Source organism: Bacillus rossius, chromosome 1, assembly GCF_032445375.1.
Source record: "Bacillus rossius redtenbacheri isolate Brsri chromosome 1, Brsri_v3, whole genome shotgun sequence".
NCBI classification, from domain to species: Eukaryota; Metazoa; Arthropoda; class Insecta; order Phasmatodea; family Bacillidae; genus Bacillus; species Bacillus rossius.
The window spans coordinates 261242759-261268282 of record NC_086330.1 but is presented as its reverse complement, the minus strand read 5'-3'; the positions used below and the strand labels follow the sequence as shown (position 1 = coordinate 261268282).

General features: G+C 38.7%; 1 protein-coding gene across 4 annotated transcripts in view; it reads left to right on the top strand.

Annotated features, from left to right (window-relative positions):
* The first annotated feature begins 2403 nt into the window (after positions 1 to 2403).
* The window catches only part of LOC134527529 (rho GTPase-activating protein 22-like), a 62021-nt gene continuing 38900 nt past the window's right edge, over positions 2404 to 25524 (top strand). For 2 of the 4 annotated variants that reach the window (XM_063360278.1, XM_063360276.1), the window contains exons 1-4: positions 2404 to 2744; positions 2933 to 3136; positions 20333 to 20463; positions 25110 to 25206. In XM_063360278.1, coding sequence (XP_063216348.1) covers positions 2628 to 2744; positions 2933 to 3136; positions 20333 to 20463; positions 25110 to 25206 — 549 coding nt within the window. In that variant the 5' untranslated portion in view covers positions 2404 to 2627. The remainder of the gene's footprint in view (positions 2745 to 2932; positions 3137 to 20332; positions 20464 to 25109; positions 25207 to 25524) is intronic. The other 2 variants (XM_063360277.1, XM_063360279.1) reach the window with 2 other exon arrangements.

The window sequence follows — 25524 nt, the reverse complement described above, 5'->3', positions numbered from 1 at the left end:
CCACGTTCCGGTTGTCCGTGGACGAGCCCGAGGATGGGGAGGAGGAGACGGACAGTAGGGATAGGCGCCCCACCCGCAGACGTCGGGCCCCGGTCAGGACGTGCTGCACGGACGACAGCGAGCCGGTGGAGTTCGCTCCTGTCCCCGCCGTGGAGGCGAGTTGCCCGACCACCCAACCGGACACGAGGGAACCTACCACACTCTGCCCAGTGGAGACCCCTACCAGCACAGTCCCCACCACACGACCACAGAGGGCCCGCCGACCCCCGGCCTACCTGGCGGAGTACGAGTGGTCCAGGTCCCCGTCGAGCTACTCCACCCGGGCGCGGCCCGTAAGGGGCGATCCAGGGGTGCCAACACTCGTGGCCGGTCCCTTATCATTCCCCCCGCCCACGTCACCCATTCCACCACCCTGCCACACCCCGAAAACACTGACCCCCCACCCACTTGTCACCATATTGAGTTAGAAGAGGCGCACGTCGCTGCCCAGTTCCAGGGGGGGAAAGGACACGGGTCAGGGCGTAACCCCTTAGCATTCATTGAGTGGGGGAGGTATTCAGGGCAGAATATTTGTATCACAACACACCACCACTCCACTGCGTAGTGTAGGGCTCGCAGTGCGGCGAACGTCAGTGAAGTGCTCAGCGTGTGAAGCGGGGCGTTGATGCATATAGCGGTCTCAGAGAAGGGGGGGCATTTGACGCCGACCACCAATGCTCCTCTGTCGCATAGACCGCTATGCCTCATCAACGTCTCGTAAAAACAAGTAAACCGAACGCGCTCGTGCGCGCAGCAAAGTGCAGTGCGTGCGACGAGGCGAACACCATGCAACGAGTGCTGCGCCGGCGGAAGGATCGGGCCGGGTGTGGCATGTCCCTCCGCCGCACTACAACAAATTATTTTAATTATGTTTTCCACAGGTTTTATTAAACATTATTTTCCATTAACTAATAATTAAGTCTTTGCAAAACCATGTTTCACTGTGCGATTTGTCCCGAACCTGGCCGGTTCAGTTTCCCGCGAAATTCACACGTTTCCGCGGGAGAGCTGGCGGGGGAGGGGAGTCGTGCGCGGCGACACCGTCAGTGTCCTTCGAGAGCTCAACCAGGCCGGCAGCCTGCGCGCAACGCGGAACCTTCAACCTTTGCATTCACCGACATGTAGTTTTCAATAGTGTAATTTCTTTTCAACCTTTCTGAACTGTTCTGCGGTCGGCCTAAATTCACCATGAGGTACTTAACTTAATTCAATCAGTGCTCCAAGATGAGTGTTCTACGTCATACGTAAGTACTGTGGGGAGATTATGTGGTTTTAAGTCGGCGCTTCACGTCCAACCTAGCCTACCGGCTACTTAGTTTTGGCCCGCACGGGGCAGCCAGCAGGCGACACGTGCCATCAAACTTAATAACGATTCAGTCCCTGGGACACACCTAGACACCACGTAGAGTCGCCGGAGACACGGGCCTACGTTTTGCTAGCCCAGTTTATCAAGTGTAATGTATTAGTGGAATAGTTGTTCGCCTAAGTGTTATCGATCATGTCAGGGCTTTTGTATCACCGTCGTACGGCATTGCGCCGCCAAACATAATAACGATTCAGTCCCTGGGACACATCTAGACACCACGCAGAGTCGCCGGAGACACGGGCCTGCGTGCTGCTAGCCCAGTTTATGTAGAGTTAGGGAATAGTGTAGTGTATTGTACGTCAAGAAATCATGTGCCATACCAGAGTGTGTTTTGTAATTATCGCATCACGTGTACGAGTCTGCCCCCCACGTGCATAAAAGTCGTGAGCCGCCACTGAGGAAGTGAGCTGCGCGTGTGACTAGTCGCGTCGGGCAAACCGTTACGGCCAGAACGGGCAGCACCATGTATTGGGCTGTGCTGTATTAAATTCACCAACTATCTTCAGAAACTTTGTGTTATTATTCAGGCGTCCCGAGTGGCCATAACAACTCGGGGGGCCCTACTGCGTTGACCCCTACCTCTAGCCACAAGGCCGAACCTTCCCTGAGATCACGAACCGAAAAAAAATCACGTCTAAATAATCAGAGGTAGCGGGGACGGCGTCAACTCTAATGGTCAGTGTCAATTAACATAGAACTTTTACATTTTTTAAATTGTGAATAGATGGGATACCTATTCCCTATAATTGACATTAACCTTTTTAGCACTGCTGTAATTGAAATTTGAATTCCTGTGTGTATTCTACAATATACATGGTAAAATTATTTATTTCTGTTACTTCGGCATTAGTTATGTTAAATATTGTAAATAAAGTATTTTTTCTATTAATAAATGGATTTATAATGGAATTTAAAACACACATTTTCTCTAGGAACTGTAAAAATCTGCTCGGATCAGAGATTAGAGATATGTTTAACTGCAATGTTGCCAACACTTCATACACAGTTTGATGTCTGATGGTATATGTTCTATGGGCTGGTGGTATTTGGGAGATTTTAGCGGTTATTCAAGAAATTGTTCAATAAAAAATTAAATCACTGTTTGAAATATTTGCTTTAAACATATGATTAAGTGAAAATTGACAGTTTGTGAAAAAATTTTTTAAACAGAAATGCCGGTTATTGAAATTTATTAAACAGTATTGAAAGGTTCAATTGTAAAATGTATATATTTGAAGTAAGTAATAAAGAAGACATAAAGGGAATCGTGGTTCAAAATCTAAGAAATCTCGGTATTAAACACAGAATAAAAAAATACGATTGTGTGAGTAAAGTACAGGTTCGTATTGAATTTAAGGTAATTTTTATTGGAAACAACTTTTCACTAACCTAACAACTAACCTCGTAAACAATATTTGTTTTTATTTTTAACCTAACCAACCTCGTAAACAGTTTTCTTGTTGTTAACCTAATCAACCTTTAACTTTTCTTAATGGGTTTACTATCGTAGTTTTTTATGTTCACCAGGCTACGAAAAATATTTGTCAGCCTGGCAAAGTGTTCGGGGTTTCCCTGGTCAGCTTGAGCACGGACGCAGTTTTCCTGAACAGCGGGGCCATCATCGAGGTGCCATCTCTGGTCCTTGATGCCTGCTGCCGCATCCGCGAGAACATCGAAATGGAGGGCCTTTTCCGGAAGGCGGGCTCGTCCGTGCGGCAGAAGGAGATCAAGGTAAGGTCTTTCTACAACATTTTCAACCATCGGCTAACCAGGTGAATTTTTTAATGGCCAGTCCTCTACTTTATACATCAGTTCATCAAATAGCCATCTTGGTAAATATGTAGGGTAACGGTATATGCGAAAAAAAAATGCTAAAAATCCGAAAATACTTTTATTCTATGCTCTTTCACTTCCTCTTTTCAAATCAACCGTGGAGATAAGAAATTCCAAATACTTTAGGAGATATGGAATTTTTTAATTTTGAACATGTAGAGTAGCGGTATGTATTTGCGAAAAAAAATTCTAAAAATCTGAAATTACTTTTATTATATGCTCTTTCACTTCCTCTTTTCATTAAAACTGGCGGAGATAATAAATTCCAAATACTTTAGGAGATATCAAATTTTTAAATTTTCATCACAATACCTGTGAATTCAGGCGGCCACCATTGTTTCTTGTTTACGAGACGAGTATGATTTTTTTGGTAAATATGTATTGTACGGATTAGCGCCAAAAAAAAAATCGTACAAATATGAAATAACTTTCATTATATGCTATCTTACGTCCTCTTTTCAAAACCGCCTGCGTAGATTAAAAATTCCAATTACTTTTGGAGATATTGCCGTTCTTATTTTGCAATACAAGCCCTATGTAATCATTCAACAGACGCCATTTTATATTTTGCCGTGTGTGCGTGAATGCCTAAATAACAGAAATTTTCGATTAGGTAAGGTTAGTTACATGATAAATACTTCAAAATAAAAAGAAATTAAAAATAATATCAATTAATTTTACTTTTATAGTTTTAAGTATTTATAATGTAACTGACCTGACCTAACAAAACGGGACAAAGGTAGATTAGGTCGGGTCAGCTACAGTATAAATACTTTGAAACTGAACGGACATTAAAAATAATAAAAATTAATTTTAATGGTTGTTTAGTTTTAAAGTATTTATAATGTAGCTGACCTGACCTAACAAACCGGGGAAAAGGATGAACAGTAGGAACTCACGTAATTTTCTTTTTACGTGATGTAGTCGTTCAACTACGTCACGAAAAAAAAAATCATACTTGTAAACAAGCAAGAATGGTGAACGCGGGAAGCCTACGATTCACTCATCCTTCTGGACATACCCGAATACTCACGTTGGCAAGCCTTCTTTGAACAGACGAGAGGCAAACGCCCGATCGTGCATGTTCGGTTTTTTTTTTTTTTATGTTTATTGTAAATAAATATGCAACTCATGAAAACTAATGGTCAATTAGGTTATGTTAGCTACATTATAAATACTTCAAAACATTGTGGATGTTTGATTTGGTTAGGATAGCTACATTAAAAATACTGTGAAATCATGTAAACGGTTTCCTAGCGCTGGATAGCTACATATTAAAAAGTTATTTGCTAAGCAACCATAAAATGATTTTACAGTTTTTTTAATGTAGCTATACTTACCTAATATAACCAACCATCCACAGTGTTTTAAAGTATTTTTAATTACTTCTTGCTAATTTTAAGAAAAGAAGGCTTGCCAACGTGAGTATTCGGGTATGTCCAGAAGGATGTGTGAATCGTAGGCTTCCCGCTGAAACGCCGCATCAGTGCACAACATGAAAATTAAAAAATTCCATATCTCCTAAAGTATTTGGAATTTCTGATCTCCGCCAGGTTTAATGAAAAGAGGAAGTTAAAGAGCACAGAATAAAGGTATTTTCGGAATTTTAAAAAATCGCAAAAAAATGAATATTAAAAAATTCGATATCTCCAAAAGTAATTGGAATTTTTTATCTCCGCAGGCGGTTCTGAAAAGAGGACGTAAGATAGCATATAATATAAGTTATTTCATATTTATACGATTTTTTTGGTGCTAATCCGTACAATACATATTTACCATTTTTTTTTCTGCAACATAGGTGAACGACTACATTGTTGCTTGTTTAGGAGTATCTGGGTCATTCCACGCAAAAGGGGAAATTTCATATCCCAGCCTCATTTCTTAAATAAAATATTGTCCAATAAACGTGACAATTTTTTTAATAATGTACTATAAATTGTTTTAAAAGACAGTAAACTTGAAATGTCAGATAATTTAAAAAAAATGTATTTAAAAAAATAGTTTAGCCTAGAAATATCATTCCCTCACTGTTCCCCAACCACAGTTAACATGTTGTGACACAATTTCTTTTTGAAAGTTATGAGCAATGAGATTTCATAATTATTAGGGTTAATCCAAACAATTAAAAGTTTTAGAAAATGTGTACATTTCATTTTTCCTACCTATCGTCTTAAAAATAAAAAAAGTTAAATTATGTCCCCATGTTCGGGTATCATTCCCTCACATCTCGATGTTAACTAATTTTCTGGTCAGTAGATGCCTATGAAGGCCATTGCTAGTGAGTCAGTAGATAGCTATCTTAGTTGTTGATGTGAAGCTGTGATAGTTTCAGGCTCAATGGTGATTATTAATTTTTTATAAATTCAATAAGTTTTGAAATGTCATGAGTATTTTTTCTACACATCATTCCCTCACAAATCATTAATCAGCTGTAAGTAAAGTAAAAAATTTAGTTTTAATAGTTTTACGTAACAATAAATGGGTATTTCCCCAAACTGTAAGGAAAAGTTTAACAAGTTCAACCTGCAGTGTTTGAGGAACAGTTAACTACAATTTCATCATTCCCTCACCATCATTCCCTCACTATGAGGGAATGATGAGTGTTGTGAGGGAATGATGTCCAATGTACACAAGAAACCATCGGACTTGGTAAGAGAGCTTTGTTGTTGCAAAGACAATTTAGCTTGTCTTCAGAGAAAATGCAATGCTTGCAAGAGCAAGACTATTTACTATGAAATCATAGATCCTGAGCAAGAAGTCAAAGTAAAAAAGTAGATGGTAAAAGTGCAATGGATAGAGGTTAAAGGCCAAAAAAAGAAGGTAAGTAAACCATTAAAAGAAGAGTTTATTATTGATGTAAGATCATTGGTAACTGAGCTGGAAACTATCTTTCCTAGATACCTTCTCCATATAGGAAATATTGCACACCAGTACAAGACTCTAAATGCAGCAAAAAATCGGTTGGATGAAAGTTCTGCATTTATTCATATAGACTTTAGTGAGAACTATAATTGCAAATTCAGTGAAGAAATACAGGCTGTTCATTTTGGTGGAGGAAGGGAACAAATTACCCTTCACACTGGTGTATTTTATCTTAAACAAGAAAATTGAAGGCAAACTTTCGTCCTGTGTCAAGGCACATCCATTTTATTCATTGAGCAAGTCATTAAGACATGATGCATTTTCGGTTTGGGCTCATCTTAAGCCTGTTTTCGAGTGGGCATTCCAACAAAATATCAACTTGACAAACATACACATACAGAGTGATGTGAGTTGTTACACAGTATAGGAATAAAACAATGTTCTGCATATAAAAAAAAACTAAGTCATATATTTCCCAACATTTCAATTTTTACTTGGAACTACACCGAGTCAGGGCACGGTAAAGGTGCTCCTAATGGTATTGGGGGAACGTTGAAATGAACTGCTGACCGCATAGTTGCGCAAGGCAAATATGTTGAAAATTTTGAGTGCCTTACAAATGTACTGAAACAGCATTATCCAGGTGTGAAGATTTTTGAAATTCAACACAAAGACATTAGTGCAATGGAAGATCTAGCCAAACATGCAGGAAATGTTAAGTGTTTCGCCAGCACATTGAAAGTGCATCAGGTTATGTTCAATTCGGCTTTTCCAGTTCTACATTTCAGAAGTTCAAGTTGTTTTGAATGCAAAAGTGAATGCTCTCACTTCCACTTGGGCAAAGGTTTTCAACTTGAAACATCTGCAGCTACCAGTAATGTAATGCAAGAAAAACCAGAAAGCAAAACATCTGGTCCTTCTTCCAGAAACCCCAATAAAGGTACTATACTTTTTCTACCTACAGAGACTGACAAATCTGTTTTGTTAGGCTCAAAGAAAAACCTCCGATATGAAGATGTCTATTCATCATCGGATGAAGATGATAATCTAGGGACCAAAAACTCTCTTCCACTCGGAAGTTTTGTCCTAGTTCGTTTTAGCAGTGACAAGAAGAAAAAGAACACAACAAAAAATTTGCCAGTTCCTGGGAATTATCCAAAGTTGTGTACAAAACAATGAAATCAAAGTCATGTTTTTGAAAAATTCTTGTGGGGACAATACATTATTTTATGTAGATGAAAATGATGTATGTTTTGTATCTGTTAAACAAATTGTTGCCACTGTCACAACTCCTATTGTTATTAACAAAGGGTGTAGGATTTTTTATAAATTTAAAGACCCAATTCGAGTCTTCTAATGACATGCCAAGGCTTTATTTTCCCTTCAGATATTGTAATTTGTGGTAAGATAAATATAGTGTACGTAGTTTGTAAAACTAGATTCAAATTGTAATTTAAACTTGGCATAGCAAACTCACGAGACTGATTACATGCTGTTTTAGCAACTGATTATGCTTAAATTAGTATTTTAATATTGAAAGTTGTACATTATTCAATTGAAAATTATGTAACTTTGGTTAAGAAACAAACATGTTGCCAAGGAAACCAGAATATCAGAACCGAATCATTCCCTCATTCTACATTTATCATTCCCTCACACGTCATTCCCTCACCCATCATTCCCTCACATCAGAGAGAAATATTTTATTTTATAAATGTGTTGAAATTCAATATTGTTCACTGCCCATATAAGTAGTCAGTTACTGAGGTCTTCTGGTTCACTTTGACTAAATAAAAACCATTTTCAAAAAATTTTTTTTTACAACTGTCTCACAATATTAATTTGCCCTATTACATGGAATGACCCCATCTATTAAAATCTGAAAATACTTTTATTATAGTTATGTTATGTTAGGTTAGCTACATTAAAACACTTTAAAACACTATGGACGGTTAGTTAGGTTAGTATAGCTACATTAAAATAAACAGAGAAATATAAATATTAATAAATAAACCCGAGGTTGGCCGAAGGTAAATTGTTCGGGTGTAATCGGGAATGGCAGAACTTTATGTGCATCTTTATTTACCGTTCGTGAATGCCTAATTAATTAAAATGGTCGATTATGTCAGGTCAGTTACATTATTAATACTTTCAAACTAAGCAGACATTAAAAATAATATAAATTAATTTTAATGGTTGTTTAGTTTTAAAGAATTTAAATTGTAGCTGACCTGACCTAACAAACCGGGACAAAGGATGAACGGTAGGAACTCACATAATTTTTTTTTTACTTATTACTTGCGCAACAATAAAACATTAAAATTTGAAACGTTAAAAACTCTGAACCAGGTGGGGCAAGAGTCACCCACCGGACTGCCTCAAAACGTCACAAGACACAATTAATACAAGAAAAAGGAGATAAATAAATAAATAGTGCAGAAATCCCTTTGTATAATGTGAACATCATCATTAATTAGTACATTTGTTAATACTGAAAAATACTGAATACATTAGTTAATACTGAAACGGCACATTCATCATACATTGTATAAGGTATATAAGGTAACTTATAAGGAAAGAGTGCTTTACACAACATTAATACAAGCAAGTATAACAGATCGTAAAGTCAATAAGAATTTAACATTTAAAAAAAAATAAAAAGAAAAATCATAATTACGAGTCGCCCCTGTGTACCTGGCAAGGTGTGGTAACAATCCAATAAAAACACGAGATGACGAATCAAAAAGGGCAGAAGGCCTGAATCATGCTGCCAAACAAGTGGCCAAGCATCAAAATTAATCAACGCAGATTCGGCCGCAGGGCGAACAGCGCAAAACAAATGGGCATGGCCGAGCACGCCTGCAAATACGCCTTACCAGACACAGGGGCGACGAGAACCAGGACCGCTGCTGGCCGACAGACGAGTGAAGTGGCCTGCTAACTCACGGTAAACAAGTGGGCGGGACGAGGGGAAGAGAGGAGAGGGGGGAAGGGGAGGCAAGGAAGGTTTAGAAGGCCGGAAGAATCTGGAAGGTCGGAGGAGGAGGATGGAAAGAGGGGAAGGGGAGAGGAAGAAAAGGAGGGGAGGGCGAGTGAAGGGAGGGGAAGGTAGGGAGGAGGAGTAAGAACGGACTAGAAGAATCTGGCCATTCTTCAACCCCCTTTCCTAAAGTGGCCCTGCCTGGACGCGGAGAATATGACGAACAGACATTGTGTGCTTGAAAGATCGGCGAGGTTCAGCATAGGAGCAGTAGCTACCGTCGATGGAGCGGGCGAGAGGATCTCGTCCTCGACATGATGTGCAGGAATTCCAGAGAAGTCGTGCTCAAGTCCAGAGAAACTCCGACGAGTCACATCCTCCTGGCCAGGGAGGGGGGGGGACTCCAGTCGGAACCGAAGAACGTAGCCGAGGGAGGCTGTCCGAGGTACAGCCCGAAGACAGTTCCATCACCAAGAGCTCCGAGGCCGCAGGCGGTTCACGGCGGTGCAGGGGCACTCAGCCGGAGCCACTATAAACAGTCTCAAAAAACACGCAGGAGGAAGATCACTCAGGCCTCCTCAGGGCAACCAGCCATCAGGAGTAGAGAAGCGGTGAAGCGAAGATATCGTCCCAGGCAGGGAGCCACAAAGAGGGAAAAAGGGGGGGTTGATGCAGATGTCGCCCCGCAGAGACGTCTCCCGGTGAGGTGCTGATGATGATGACAGCGCATGGCTAGGATGACCTGTAAGGGGTAGGGAACCAGACAAGGAATGCCCATCAAAAAACCAAACAAAACAAAAAAAAAATAACCATCATAAATAACTAGCAACACACAATGATCCTCGAGGATCACAAGTATAACAATTACAATAATAAAAAGATGTGCACATCATGAATATAAAGCAAAAATACAGGGCTAGCCCTTGCAAATTATCCCATAAAAGGCTTAAGATGTGATACATGAGATTTCCTAAACCTATTCTTACGTTGCAAATCCTTTAACAACAACGTGTTAGGTCCTAAAACCTTATTAACAATAAATGGCCCTTCATAAGAGGGCAAGAGTTTACAATTTATTTTGTTTGACAAGCTTGGGAGAGTAAATGACTTACACAGCACCTTGCTGCCCACCTGAAAATCATGAATAGTCCTACCCTTATTATAAGAGTTCGCGACGGCCTGACGGGCCTTCTCAAGATTACAAGAGACAGTATCTAAAACAAGTTCTAAATCCCGAGCGTCCAGACTGGCGTCGACGGGGGGCAGCCCCCACTAGTTTAATAAGGGGTGAGTGAGTTCTCGACCCAAAAAAGGAATGGATGGAGGGAAACCGGAAGCTGAATGGACAGCGGAATTCAGTGCCACATTGATAAATTCCAGATCTGAATCCCACAGGGTATGATCGGCACGGTAAAAAGATGTAAGAATACCTTTGATTACCTTATTGACACGTTCAACCTGGTTTCCCTGAGGGAAGTAAGGCGAACTGTAGACAGCTTTGACGGCCCATTCAAACAGAAAATCCTTGTACACAGAAGATTGGAAGTAGGGAGCATTATCGGAAACAATGATATGAGGAGGTCCAAAAAACTTAAACACCTGGTTTTTGAGAGCATTAACAATGGAAACAGATTGCATGTTTTTAAGAGGTAAGAGAATAACAAATTTAGAAAATATGTCTAAAACAACTAAAAGGCATACATTGCCTTTACGTGAGCGAGTTAGGGGCCCAAACATGTCGACGTGAATAACGTGCCAGGGCGCCACAGGAGGATCAGCTGAATAAAGTCCCATTTTAGAATTATGAGCTGGTTTCGAAACCTGACAATCAAAACAAGACCTGACATAGTCTCTAATATCAGAATTAAGCTGAGGCCAAAAAAAATGAGCTGAGATTCTTTGCTGAGTTTTATCAATACCTAGGTGACCACCTACTAAGGAAGAATGGAAATAAGCAATTACCATAGGTCTGAGAGAAAGTGATATAACGACCTTACGTGCCCTACCGGAGGATCCAGTAAAAAAAAGAAGACCTTGTTCTTCCATATAAGGAATTGCTTTGTTGGACTGAAGATCATTATGGATCTGTTGGCAAAATGTGACTTGCGCCTGCTGATCCCTGATATTAAAATACGACTCTGGAAAAATTTTAGTGGAAGACACAAGTCAGTGAGCAAGGTGTTACGGAGATCTACGGACTCAAACTCATCGGCGCAAAACATACGGGAGAGGGAGTCTGCGACAATGTTGTCCTTGCCAGATACATGGTGGATACAGAACTGAAAACGTGAGAGTCTTAAAATCCAGCGTCCCAACTTGCCGAGCTGATGGGGATGGTTGAAAAGCCAACTCAGAGCACGATTGTCAGTATCGAGGTCAAACTCGCGAGAGTCCAAATAGCTTTCAAATTTCTCCATAGCGAAGAGACATGCAAGAGCCTCCTTTTCGTAGACGCCGAGGCGTAGTTCGGATTCGGACAAAGATCGACTCGCGTAGGCGATCGGTCTGATTTTTCCTTCCTCAAGATGACCTAGTACTGCGCCAAGGGCAACTGAAGAGGCGTCCACCTGAAGGGCGAAACGTCTATCGAAATCGGGGAGTATCAAGACCGGGGGTTTGGCCATGTAAGCCTTTAGATTCTGAAATGACTGCTCCTGTTCGGAGCACCAAACGAAGATGGAACTTTTCTTTTTTAAGGAATTTAAGGGTGCACTAAGAGTAGCGAAATTATCAATGAAACGTGAAAAATATCCGAGAAGGCCCAAAAATCGTTGAACTCCCTTAACATTTATGGGCTTAGGGAACTGTACAATTGGTGCAATTTTGTCTGGGTCCATGAGAAGGGTACCCTGCGAAATGACATAACCTAAAAATTTAACGGAGGTTTTACCAAAGGTGATTTTATCTGGATTAACAGTTAAGTGAGCAGAACGCAAACGGGTAAGAACTTCTGAGAGGTGATTAAGATGATCTTCAAAGCTGGTACTATAAATGATGATATCATCAATGTAATTGAATACACATTTGTACTTAAGATCCGAGAGAACATGATTCAAAACTCTACTCATCGCTTGACTACCGAAGCTGACTCCCATGTGAATGCGGTTGAATTCAAAATGTCCAAATGGGGTTGAAAAAGCCGTATACTTACGACAACTAGGGTCCAAGAGACATTGATGGAAGCTCTGGTTAAGATCAATAACTGAAAAGTAGTTCGCTTTTCCTAAATGCTGAAGAGCGCTTTCAACCGTGGGGAGTGGGTACACATCATCCTTGGCGATCTTCTGGTTCAAAGGAATATAATCGTGGACCATGCGCCAGCTTATTCCGTCTTTTTTGCGAACCAAAAAAGTTGGAGTGCTAAAGTCAGATGTTGAGGGTGAAATGACTCCAGCTGTCAAGAGCTTGTCAATAATGTCTCGCATAGCCTGAAGCTTAGGTGGAGAGACCTTATGATACCTGCTACGTACAGGATTTTCATCTTTTAAGTAAAACTTGTAAGGAAGGATGTCACATTTTCCTAATTTGGGAGTGATAACATCCGCAAATTTCTGTCTAATGGCTGAAAGAGCTTGCTCCCGATCGGGGTGACAAGACCCACTACACTGTAAAAGAATAGAACTGTTATTCTGAATTCTCAGAGCTATTTTACAAGAAGGGGCAAAGGCAAATGAAAGCTCGCGGCGATCTAAATCTAAAACGCAGCGGGTTTTACTCAAAAAATCAAGGCTGACAATAAAATTAGGCGAGACACCGGGGACAACTATGAATCTCCAATTCCACGAGAAATGCTTGATCTTGAAATGTATGACAACTGATTTGCACGAGCGTAGACACTCACCATTAGCAACACAAATATTAGCATAGTCCTCTGAGGAGACACGGGAAGAAAGAGCTGGAAAGAGACTAAGCAATTGTTGCAAAAAAGTTTCACTAATCACTGAGCGGGAAGCACCAGTATCCACAAGGGCAGGAAACAATCGATCGCCGATGGACACAGACAAGAAATGCAAAAATGAAGAAGAGGTTTTTCTTTTAAGACGACTGAGCCGGCCTCTTTTCCGCCCCGTCATGCGGAGTTTAAAGGGCAATTGACTCTATAATGCCCCAAGGCTTTGCAGGAGAAGCACTGCCGGCTATTAATGTCTACACGTGGCTGGGTGCAAGCCTCGGTAATGTGTCCAAAGACACAACAGTTCGCGCACCGAGCGCGTGTATGGGCGGACTGAGGAATGACCGAGGGCTGCTTCTTATTGCGAGGAGGAGTTACATTACTGGAGCCGCGCCTAGGCGCGCTATACGATGATGGCCCATTAACCTTATGTAATGCAGGGACCTGCCTCTGAGTGCTCGAAGCACTAGGATCAGAAATCATACTCACTCTGTGTTTACCCAACTCTTGTGTACATGGCCCTGAGCCTGTCCTTACTGTGGAGGGAAATTCTGATTCATATTTACTGATAGCCATGAGATGCGCCTTGACCTCGCTGCCCCATGCACGCAGAGACTTGAAAGTAGTAGGTGGGGAAAGCATACTACACGAACTGAAAACATGAGGACCAAAATTTCCTAAAATAAGCTGCACAAGCTCAGCTTCAGGAGTGTCAATTTCTAGCACAGTAGCAAAGGCCAAAACGCTATCAATAAATTGAGACACAGGCTCGTCAGGTCGCTGGAAGCGAAACACTAGATCACGCTTACAAGCATCCATGACGCGAGGAGGGCACACATTATGAAGAACAGCTAGTTTGAAGGCTCGCAAGTCCCCTTTTTGAATGATAATATCTGTAAGTTTTGTCACATAAACACCACAACACTTCGTCAGCAAGGCCTTTAAAAGGGCGTCGGGGGGTACCAGGGCTAACCTGGCGACACGATCGGCCTCACAGAAAAATTCTAAGATGTGTTTGGGATCGGTACCATCAAGGGTGAGTAAGGACTTCAGGACAGAAAAGAAAAATTTTTGAGAGAAGGGGTCTGGCGAACTTTCACTGACGTCCAGTGTTGACCGCGCCGCGCCGTCGCCAGCCGGGAGCTCACCTGAACTGTGCATGAATTTAACGAGCCTGGTATGCATCGCTGCCACGGTGTCCCCATCTTCCACCTGGAGCTGGTTCTCCTCCAGATATCGGATCACTTCATCCCGGTGGAGGCGGTAGATCCAGGAAACAGTTGAGCCACTCATGATGTTCAGATGTTTATGAAACACAAGTACAAAGTGATTAGCTGCCTGAGCAGAGTAGCGCAGAGTTGAACCAGGTGGGGCAAGAGTCACCCACCTGACTGCCTCAAAACGTCACAAGACACAATTAATACAAGTAAAAGGAGATAAATAAATAAATAAATAGTGCAGAAATCCCTTTGTATAATGTGAACAACATCATTAATTAGTACATTTGTTAATACTGAAAAATACTGAATACATTAGTTAATACTGAAACGGCACATTCATCATACATTGTATAAGGTATATAAGGTAACTTATAAGGAAATAGTGCTTTACACAACATTAATACAAGCAAGTATAACAGATCGTAAAGTCAATAAGAATTTAACATTTAAAAAAAAATAAAAAGAAAAATCATAATTACGAGTCGCCCCTGTGTACCTGGCAAGGTGTGGTAACAATCCAATAAAAACACGAGATGACGAATCAAAAAGGGCAGAAGGCCTGAATCATGCTGCCAAACAAGTGGCCAAGCATCAAAATTAATCAACGCAGATTCGGCCGCAGGGCGAACAGCGCAAAACAAATGGGCATGGCCGAGCACGCCTGCAAATACGCCTTACCAGACACAGGGGCGACGAGAACCAGGACCGCTGCTGGCCGACAGACGAGTGAAGTGGCCTGCTAACTCACGGTAAACAAGTGGGCGGGACGAGGGGAAGAGAGGAGAGGGGGGGAAGGGGAGGCAAGGAAGGTTTAGAAGGCCGGAAGAATCTGGAAGGTCGGAGGAGGAGGAAGGAAAGAGGGGAAGGGGAGAGGAAGAAAAGGAGGGGAGGGCGAGTGAAGGGAGGGGAAGGTAGGGAGGAGGAGTAAGAACGGACTAGAAGAATCTGGCCATTCTTCAACTCACCTACGTTAGAGGCGGGTACAATTTCTTTGCCATTAGTAGAAAATGATGTAGTCGTTCTACCTACGTCGCGAAAATAAAAAAATCATAAACGTAAACAAGCAACAATGGTTGGTATTGTGATGGAAAATAAAAATTCGATATCTCCTAAAGTATTTGGAATTTCTTATCTCCGCCGGGTTTATTGAAAAGAGGAAGTGAAAGAGCATAGAATAAAAGTATTTTCGGATTTTTAGCATTTTTTTTTTTTCGCATATACCGCGACTCTACATATTTACCGCCATCTTAATTGTGAATCATTTGGTGCAGGTATTCTCAGAAAAATCTGACCCTTAGAACTTGTTTGCTTCCACACTGAAACGTTGGGATTCATGTACAACAGTGGACATGTACACATGAAAAAATCTCAACCAATCATGTAAAAGAGACTATGCTACAGTGTTTTAACACACAGCTGGCCTGAAATCTTTTAGCTGATAATGCATGCTCATACTAATTATTGTAGAGGCTCAAGTAATCGAGTGGTCAGATAATTTACATTGGACTGTTACTAATCCAAATAATTGGGGCCAAGTCACGTTTGGATTACCTTATTTTTGGAATAGACTAATATTTCCATAAAGTAGCAGTATGTAGTAATCTCTGTAAGTTTTAAGCTATCGTGTAACACAGCCTATAACCCTTTTACAAGCACGAAATCACTAAACTTGTTGAAGGTCAATACATGAAAGATATATTTTTTAATACTATTATTATTACCCTAAATTGGTTTAGATTACTGGGGTTCAGATGACAGGGACTCCACTGTATTGCCAATTTTTGTGATATATCTGCAATTCATAGCTGGATCATACTCAAATTTTTTGCAAGTGATAGTACGAATTGCTGACTTTTCTGTGACCCGTGGGTTTTTCTTGAAGTGCTTCCATTTCCCGAGCCAGTCGATTTCACCAGTGCTCTGTTCGCATTACATTAACCCTCATTGTTTTCTATAAACTACATTGTCATTTGAAAAATTAAAAACTTTTATAATAAATTATGTATTTATTTTTTGTATGTAAACCTACACACAAAAAGAGTATTAGAAATAGTTAAAATTATTTGGTTTTATTTCAAACAAGTTACGAGGTGTCTAACCTTTTTATTTAGTACATATAGGTCAAAATTACTTCAAATTGTTTTACTCTATTCTTTTAGTAAAAATAAGCATTATTGTTTACTTTCATTTAAAAAGTAAACAATTTTATTGGTCTCAGAAAAAATCTATACTAATATTATAAAGCTGAAGAGTTTGTTTGTTTGTTTGAACGCGCTAATCTCAGGAACCACTGGTCTGATTTGAAAAATTCTTTCAGTGTTGGATAGTACATTTATCGAGGAAGGCTATAATGCGTTGGAGGGGGTTAGATACAACATGCAGTACACGTACAAAGTGTGTGTTGACAATGCCGCAGGCGCTAGAAGTTTATTTCCTATTGCCTATTAACATTGTTGCCACGCACTAGATGCCTTATTCTTAATTTTCCCATACAAGTAAAAAACACCCGTGTGATATTAACAACGAAGCAATTAGTACCCTCATAAGAGTTCAATTAGTATTTAAAAACTTTTTATCACTTTAAATCGCAAACCTAAACTTTTGTTTTTTTTTCCTCTCTCTGTGTTTAATTTGTTTTTTATTGCCCTTTTTTTTTTTCAAGTATATATATTTTACAGACTTAAAACTTCACAGTAATGTTCCTTATGTTATATATATTACGCAGGATGACATTTTCCGAAAATTAGACCCCATGAGTGGTTAAAACCAGGCAACAGTGGGTATTTTGTCTCCATGAGAACAGGATTTTGCATTGTTCATGCCTTCTGCGTCTCCATGGCAACGGGCATCGCGCGGCAGTGGCGTACCCACAAGGAGGGGCATGTATAATGAGCGGCGCAAGAGTGATCTGCCTGTAGACTGCCGTAGCGAAGTACGGGTACATCAGTTGTATGTTGCGTGTACGAGTCTGGAAACCATCGGTGCTATTCATTTTCTCTCCGGTACATTGTACAGCATTGTAATAATTTTTCACTGAATTTTTTTTTTATTTACCATTACTGTAAATGGGAGATGTGGCTTAATTTTTTTCCATTAGTATAGCCGTGCGAAGCCGGGTCAGGCAGCTAGTGTATTATATATAGGTAATTATATATATAATATATAACAAATCAAACAGTATAGAAATCTACACAGATTATTCACACATATATTATCTGTGCATTAAAAATAACAATGAAAATAAAGTATTGGTATTATGATAAGTTCTGTAAAGCTTACAAAACTTTTATTTAGAAAAATAATAATTGAAAGTCTTTCTGGATCAAGTCTACTCTACATTTTGACAAGTCCAGCTATAGTCAAAAAAACATTCAGACTTGGCAGTAGTTGAGGGAAGTTGCAGGACTTTCTTGGCAGCTGGAGTATCAATACAACGTGGTATCGACTGGTATCATTGTATTGATACTTAAGACACCACATGATTTTACATGATTTTACCTTATTTTTTTATTAGTTTGTGCAGCAAACAAGACTAGTGATATTGTGACTTCTGTAAATGTGCATCAGCTGTTCTATGTCCAAGCGGCAAGGGGTCAGGACCGGGGATGGCTCATACTGTTCTAGAGTTTTAACTACTTAAACTTACAAAATTCAAATGTAAAGTGTATTGGGCATCTCATCTTTAAGGCAGATCTACATTCTGGTAGATGCAATAGTTCATTCTCACACCATTTTCATATTTGTACATAACAGGTACAATGTATTGACGGCAACATCAACATCCGTACACATCATTGCATGGCACTACAAACTTTAGACGAACAGTTTTTATCTATTTTAATCATGCTTGTCCACCGAGTTGAACAGGTACGTAATAATACACAAAAGGTACGTGATTTATCTTCCTGATGAAAAGACAGTACATAGTGTTTCCTAATGAGATTTCTTTCACAGCAATAAGCAAGACTATGCGAAATCATATTATTAAAAATTTGTGTTTTAAGTTGTTGAATCATACTCATTATTCAAGAATGAAGGTTTTGCTCGGAAATAGGTCTTTTCCCAGGGAAATGGGAAGTGGTGGGTGTCCATGGGCTAGATTGTATTAAAGCTCTGTGGAAGTTTCCCTCCCCTCCCCTCCCCCCTCAATTAGAGAGGGAAAGGGCAACCCTCCAAAAGGTGAAAATTGGACTTAGAATAATTTTTACAGTCTGTATGGATTGTGGATTATGCTTAGTTGTGTTGTGTCTTTTCTATGGCATAGCAAGCATAGTATACCTTTCAAATTTCCACACTGCACGCAGTGTACCGCAGGTCCGTCACCTGGTGTTTTCATTAATCAACACTGTATGAATTCAGGATTACAGCAGACAGGGAAAAATCTGGTAAAATCGACAGTGAAAATCAGGTAATTTAAAAGGTTATACAAAACATTGAAAAATCAAGGGAACAGACAAAATGTTATTTACCAAACTGGATTGGAAATTTATAGGTAATACATGTGCGTTCCTTTATGTTTTGAAACCTGTCTTTATTTTATTCATGTGCATTTGAAAACCCTTATGATTTTATTATATTGTTATACCTAAGTGGAACAATCAATGAATTGAAAGTATATTGAATTAATGAGTTTAACCATGATCAAATGTAAAAAGTTATTCACCTGGTCAATATCAGTAAAATATTATATCAAAGTTTAATGGAATGAATTGGTTTTTTCAATGGCATCGCCAGCCGATGACCTGGGGGCAGATTGCGGGAGAAGTATGTATTTTTTGCATTTGGCTACATTATTTTATATCTCTAAGGCTTGGGGGGCGAGGGGCAACTTCCCCCCTACCCCCCTTGGCGACACCCTTGGGTTTTTTTACTACAGTCTGGCAACATTGATGAAAATTAAAACATTGCAAACTGTGTATTAGAAGAGCAATGATATTATGGTAAATTTGATATGTTATGTGTGGTTGAATTGTGTTTTGATAATTATTTTTGGTCTAATATTGATGATAATTATAACATTGAAAACTGTGTATTACAAGAGCAATGATATTATGGTAAATTTGAAATGTTATGTGTGGTTGAATTGTGTTTTGATAATTATTTTTGGTCTAATATATTCATGTTATCTTACAAGATTGATAGATGAGACTGGGAAAATTTTGTTTGGCTGGACAGGGGAAACTTAAGAAGATTGTCTTGAGTAAGCGTGCTGGAAACCTGAAATTGTCATTGTCCATATTAGATCATATTCCTGGTGATATAACATACATGTTCTTTGACTGTTAAACCTTTTCAGTCAGATGCAACATTATATTAAACAAATTTTTAATTATCTACTGTAAAACCGAGGCCACACAAAAAGCTATGCTATGTTCGCTATGTTTGTTGCACCAGGTGGTCAGGTAGATCAGTCTAGTTCGTGATGTTGGAGAGATGCATCCGTGGGTTTCAAGAGATAATTCCAACAATGATATTTTGCTGGCTCTCACAGTATGTTAACGTGAAAGGAAATGGTTTCATGTAGTTAAAATAGAAACAAAAGAATTTGAACAATTTCATCATTTGTTGAAGCAATTGCTTGTGAGGACGAAACCAAATATATGGATCATTTCAGAAATAATATAACTCAGTATGATAGCATTCCTTGGAAATCAAATCCCAGGCATTGTCCTGCATATCTTGCGTTATATAATATTCCACTGATTATTCAATAAATATGGATATTTTCGTAATTCTCATTGAACTTAGCGTCAACATGACTATTTAAAGCACAATACTGAGAAAAATTAAACTTCATATAAATCAAACACAGAAGTATGGTACAATTTCTTGCATAAACAGAAGTCAGGGATGTTTAGAAAAAATAGCCAGAACCAAACACCCGGTGATGTCACCAGGATAGCCAAAATAGCAAACACAACTTTGTGTGCCCAATGACACCTGAGATGCAGCTGGCTATGTTTTGCTTGCGTAGTGAACATAGCATCCTTTGTGGCTGTATCTTAAACGCTTGTGAATTTGTTATGGTAACAAGTCCTTTGGCTTTGCTATGTCGACGTCAAACAGGAGTGCTGGAAGCATCCGTGCAGTTGGATGGTTCAGGGTTGAGTGTGCAGTAATAATGTTTGTTGCTGTTCCAGGCGCTTCTGGAGCAAGGGGGACACTTGCAGCCACACCACAATGTCATTGACGTTGCCAACATCCTGAAGATGTTCTTCAGGGACCTTCCGGAACCTCTTGTACCGTACACGTTTCACGACATCTTGCTCAGGTCGGTACCGTTTCAGCTTCGTGTTCTTCTGACGTGCAGAGCTTGTGTAAATTACTACTCTTACATATAATGTATTGAAGTTTATATATTGATAGTTTCATAAAGTTAATTTCACTATTGTAGCCTAACACACCACACTACTTATTACTATTATTTTATACTACAGTATCTATTACATGCTCTAAGTTGGATGAATCAAATTTCTTCAACTCAAACAAAAGAATATAAAAAATAGAAAATATTGGAATCACTAAGTATGCATATTAAAATATTTTATGTTAGGCATCAATGTTAAAGTATACCAATCTCATGACTTACCGTACTACCAATAGACTTACTGCAGACAGTTAAAAGGTGAATTAAATTTAATATTCTTAAAATAAGACATGCTATTGTAAACAATAAATATATTATATATTTCATTTTTATATTATATTTTTTTATATCTTAGTATGATATTTTTTAATAAATAAAATTATATTTAAATTAATAATATGCAAATATTTGTTATGCTTTATTTTGCTGGGTTAAGATGAGAATTTGATGCAAGTTGGAAGAGATTAAAGCTGATACTCGTCTGATATAAAATGTTGTCTTATGTGATGAATCTTATGGTGCTGTTGTGTGAAGTCTGCGTACCTGACAATACTATTTTTAGATTAAATTGAATTGCTTTGGTCTGTATGAATTTTTTGATTGTCTATTTTCTACATCTATGAAACAGCAAAGTAGTTAAAACTTGTTTACCATCTGCAGTTTATAGCACTGTTTGCCGACTATTTTCGGATATTGACCATCGCCTTCTCCATTTTCTCTCCCTGTTCATCACGTATGTCGAGACCTGGATTCTTATCTGAGCCTGAGCAATTCAAAGGCAGTCGTTTTTTTATAGTTTCTCTACTCAACACATAATTTTCTCGGGAAATGCTGCCTGGATATCTTTGTATTGGTGAGTAAGCATGGTTATACTACTTCTGTGCTCGACCAAGTGGCTTGGGGTGATGTGAAAATATAAATTTACTTTCTAGTTTGTAACTATTCTTTTGAAAATTCTTTCTTTTTTTTTATTTTAATCAAATATAAATTATTTGCAAATGCAAAATATTTTTTGAATTTTAATTTAAACTTACATAGGACCTTTGTTTTGTTTAAAATTCCACAGGAGTCCAAGAAAAATTAATGTAAAATCTGTAAACTATATTAAAATTATAAAGAGAAAAACATACAAGAAATTATGTTTATAAGTGTGGTGTAAAATGCAATAATCTAAAATAAAAAACATGGCAATGTATTTTCTTAAACCAGTAAATTTTTAGTTTGAAAATTGTTTTGTTCATCTAACTGATTGTACAGACAACATAAAAATAAAGTATTTTTTTAATAATTTTTAATAAGAATCACAGATTATTTGTTGCATATAAAAAGTACAGTAGAATCCCGCTAATCCGAACTAATTGGGTCGAAACCTGTTCATATTAGCGAAAATTCGGATTAGGCGGAATTTTGTTATATAATGCCATATAGTGTCTTTTTGAGGCGTATTTAGTGTCTGATATGTCAAATATGTATGAAAGGTCAGACGAAAAATACACCTTTATTATTAGCGTACATATTTAGTATCATATAATATTTAAAATTACTCACATAGCCTAAACTGCAATTTGAAACATTCCGAGTTTAACAAATCTAACAGCCTACATTACGTGACAACATTAGGTCAAAATGAAGGGCGGTTCGTGAGTGTGTATTAGCGGAAGGGCAGTGACCTTCAACCAGAGTAAACAAAGCCCATCCTCCTTCCCGCATAAGCTTACGCATTCCTCTCCTGTTCCGTTCCCAACTATGATGAGTCAGACAGTCAGTGCGTCACATGCTACTGCGCACTTGCCCTGTGTTTTGTGACTCCTTGTGAGCTGTGGGTAATGTGGTTTTTTACATTCTGTGCTTGTCCCTGCTGTTGGTCATTATGACAAGCGAGCGTAAACATAACTCGTGTACATTAAAAGAAAAACTGGAAGTGCTGAAAAGACTTGACAAAGGTGAAAGTGTCACTCTGTTATCGAAAGAATTTGGTGTCGGCAAAGCAACCATTTCCAATTGAAAAAGAACAGAGGTAAAATTGAGCAGTTTTGTACTACCACAAGTGAAAAATTATTGAAAAACGTAGCAAAACGACAGTGTCTTCCTACAAATAATTGGACGAAGCACTTTTTTTATGGTTTACCCAAGAAAGAAAAAAAGGAATCCTTATCACTGGCCCTCTGATTCAAGAAAAAGCGCTTCAATTGAACATGCTCATGGATGGCAACACATCATTTACAGCTAGTTGCGGTTTCTTAGACCGATGGAAGAAACAACATGGAATCAGGCAGCTTACAATAACTGGGGAGAAACTGTCAGCAAACAACGAAGCAGCTATTGAATACCTTGAGGAGTTCAAAGATATAATTTCTTCCTACTCGCCACAGCAAGTTTATAACGCGGATGAGACGGGACTTAACTTTAAAGCATTACCTATCAAAAGTCTTGCATCACAAGAGGAACAATCTGAACCAGGGTTTAAAATGGATAAACAACGCCTAACTGTGTTAGCCTGCTGCAACGCTTCTGCCACAAATAAGCATCCACTGATGGTTATCTGCAAATCGGCAAAACCACGCTGTTTTAAAAACATGAACATGAACACACTCCTTGTATTTTACAGAAACCAAAATAAAGCTTGGATGGATCGTGTCTTGTTCCAAGGCTGGTTTGAAAAACAATTTGTGCCAAAAGTAAAGGCTTTTAACAAAGAAAATGGATTGCCTCCTAGTGCTTTGTTACTCATAGACAATGCTCCTTCACATCCTGAAGAAATGCAACTCGTTTTCGGTGATACCAAAGCCATTTTTGTCCCACCAAACGTCACTTCAATTTTGCAGCCAATGGACCAAGAAGTTTCGCAGGCTTTGAAACTGAATTACAGAAAAATACTTTTTCGTAGCCTGCTTGAAGAGAATGAACTGACAATCATGCATATACTCAAGAAAATCACCATCAAAGATGTCATTTACTGGGTAGCAGAAGCTTGGAAGGAAACACAAAAGGAATATTTACAGAAATCATGGAAAAATCTCTGGCCTCATTTAGAGTTTGTCCAAACGGTCTTCCCCCCCGGCAAAAGAAAAGTTTGAACATCTTTAACTAGTGAAAGAAATTGTACCAGGTTGCGAAAATGCAGAAGAGTGCGTTGAAAAGTGGACGGCCATTGACGACTGTGGTCACAGATGAAGTTATTGTAGCAGCTGTGCAGGGAATGTCATATATCTCGATCTCGATGCAAACGACAGTGAGGAGGAAGGAAACGCGCCGACTGATGTTTCTCACACTGCCGCAGCCAGTGCCCTTGATCTGACTTTGCGCTACGTCGAGCAACATGCCGATGCAACCCAAACAGATGTTATGTTTGTACGGCGTTGGCGAAACATTGCAACTTCAAGCCGATTAAGTGCATTGCGTGAAAGGAAAATTACTGACTTTGCTTCTTAGATAATGGTTTGCTTTTTTAAGTTTTGTTTTGTGTCAATCCTGTACAGAACATGAATTCTACAAATAGTATTTAAGTATATTCAAAAATGTTCAATATGTACATATGTATTTAAGTACTATGTACGTAATCCTATTTTTTTCTCTTTTCAGTTAAACAGTGAAATAGAAAATTATAAATTTCTTATGTACATATTAATAAACGTACAACATTACTTGAAAAAAAATTGTTTTTCTTTACTTTTCCTAGTTCTTAAATGTTATGAAAATTAAATTTTTTTGTCCTAGTCCTGTTCGGATTAGGCGGATTTTTGGATTAGCGGGATTCGGATTAGCGGGACTACTGTATGTTTTTACTATTTGCACAAAACATTTATGCATTTCTCAATGAATCATCTTATACTTCATTAACATTACATTCTTTTAGTTTCAATTTTTTTTATAAATGAGTCCCACATGCTGTAGCTATTAGTAACATATAATCAAAAGTGTTATTTGATTTGAAACCTTTAATCTAATATCAAATCATTTACAAATATTGAATATATTATAATACTCGCAGACACCTATTTATAACTATCATTACTGAAAAACTGGTCTGATTAATTCACATGCTTGTACAGCACACATACCCATAGGTATAATATATAAATTAGTGATGGGTATAATCCCAATTTTCTTGAATCCGAATCACAAATTCGAATCCCAGAGAGTAACTCGAATATACCCTCGAAACCGAATCTAGGTGTCAATGGTCAAAAATGAAATAATTGACAGTAAATTAAAAAAAAATATTAACTATGGTGTTGAAACATTTTATCTCTGTAAATGGTTGTTTCACAAACCAAGATCCAGAATCAATAAGTATTGTAATTTTATTTATAAAATTACATGTTGAAAGTACAACATCAGAATAGGTATCAAGAAAATATTTAGTGTAGTAAACTTCAGAGGTTATTGGTGTTGAATTGTTTAATTTACTTTATTTCGTTTAATATTTTTCTGAATCTTTTTCCTCAGATTTCGAATCCTTCGAATTCCAAGGATTTGATGGTATTTGTGGATTTTATTGGCTTATCCGTAATATACTTAAATAGAAACCCTTAGTCTCTGTGTCACAGGTGTCTGTTACTGGAGGGAAAGGCAGTGGACACACTTCTCGAGACGTGCCTTCTCCTGCCGGCACCACATCTCAACGTGCTGGCGTTCTTAATGGAGGTGAGCCTTGCTTAGCCTTGTGTTTCCCAGCCGCTGTGCCGCTTCACACTTCCAACAGGGTTTTGATATCTTGGGGCGTGAAAAATTAACAAAACAACTAAGAGTAAAAAGTTGATTAATTATTTCTCTTATCCATCATCTAAAAATATGTTTTGAGTATCAAATAACACACTAACTTGTTTGCCATGTAGAAAACTAAAATTTTAAAGAGACAGAAGGAAATGATAGATTATTTTATATATACAGGGTGTCTACTGACCCTGGAAAACCTGGAAAACCTGGAAAAATCAGGGAATATTGTAATCAGGGAAAAATCAG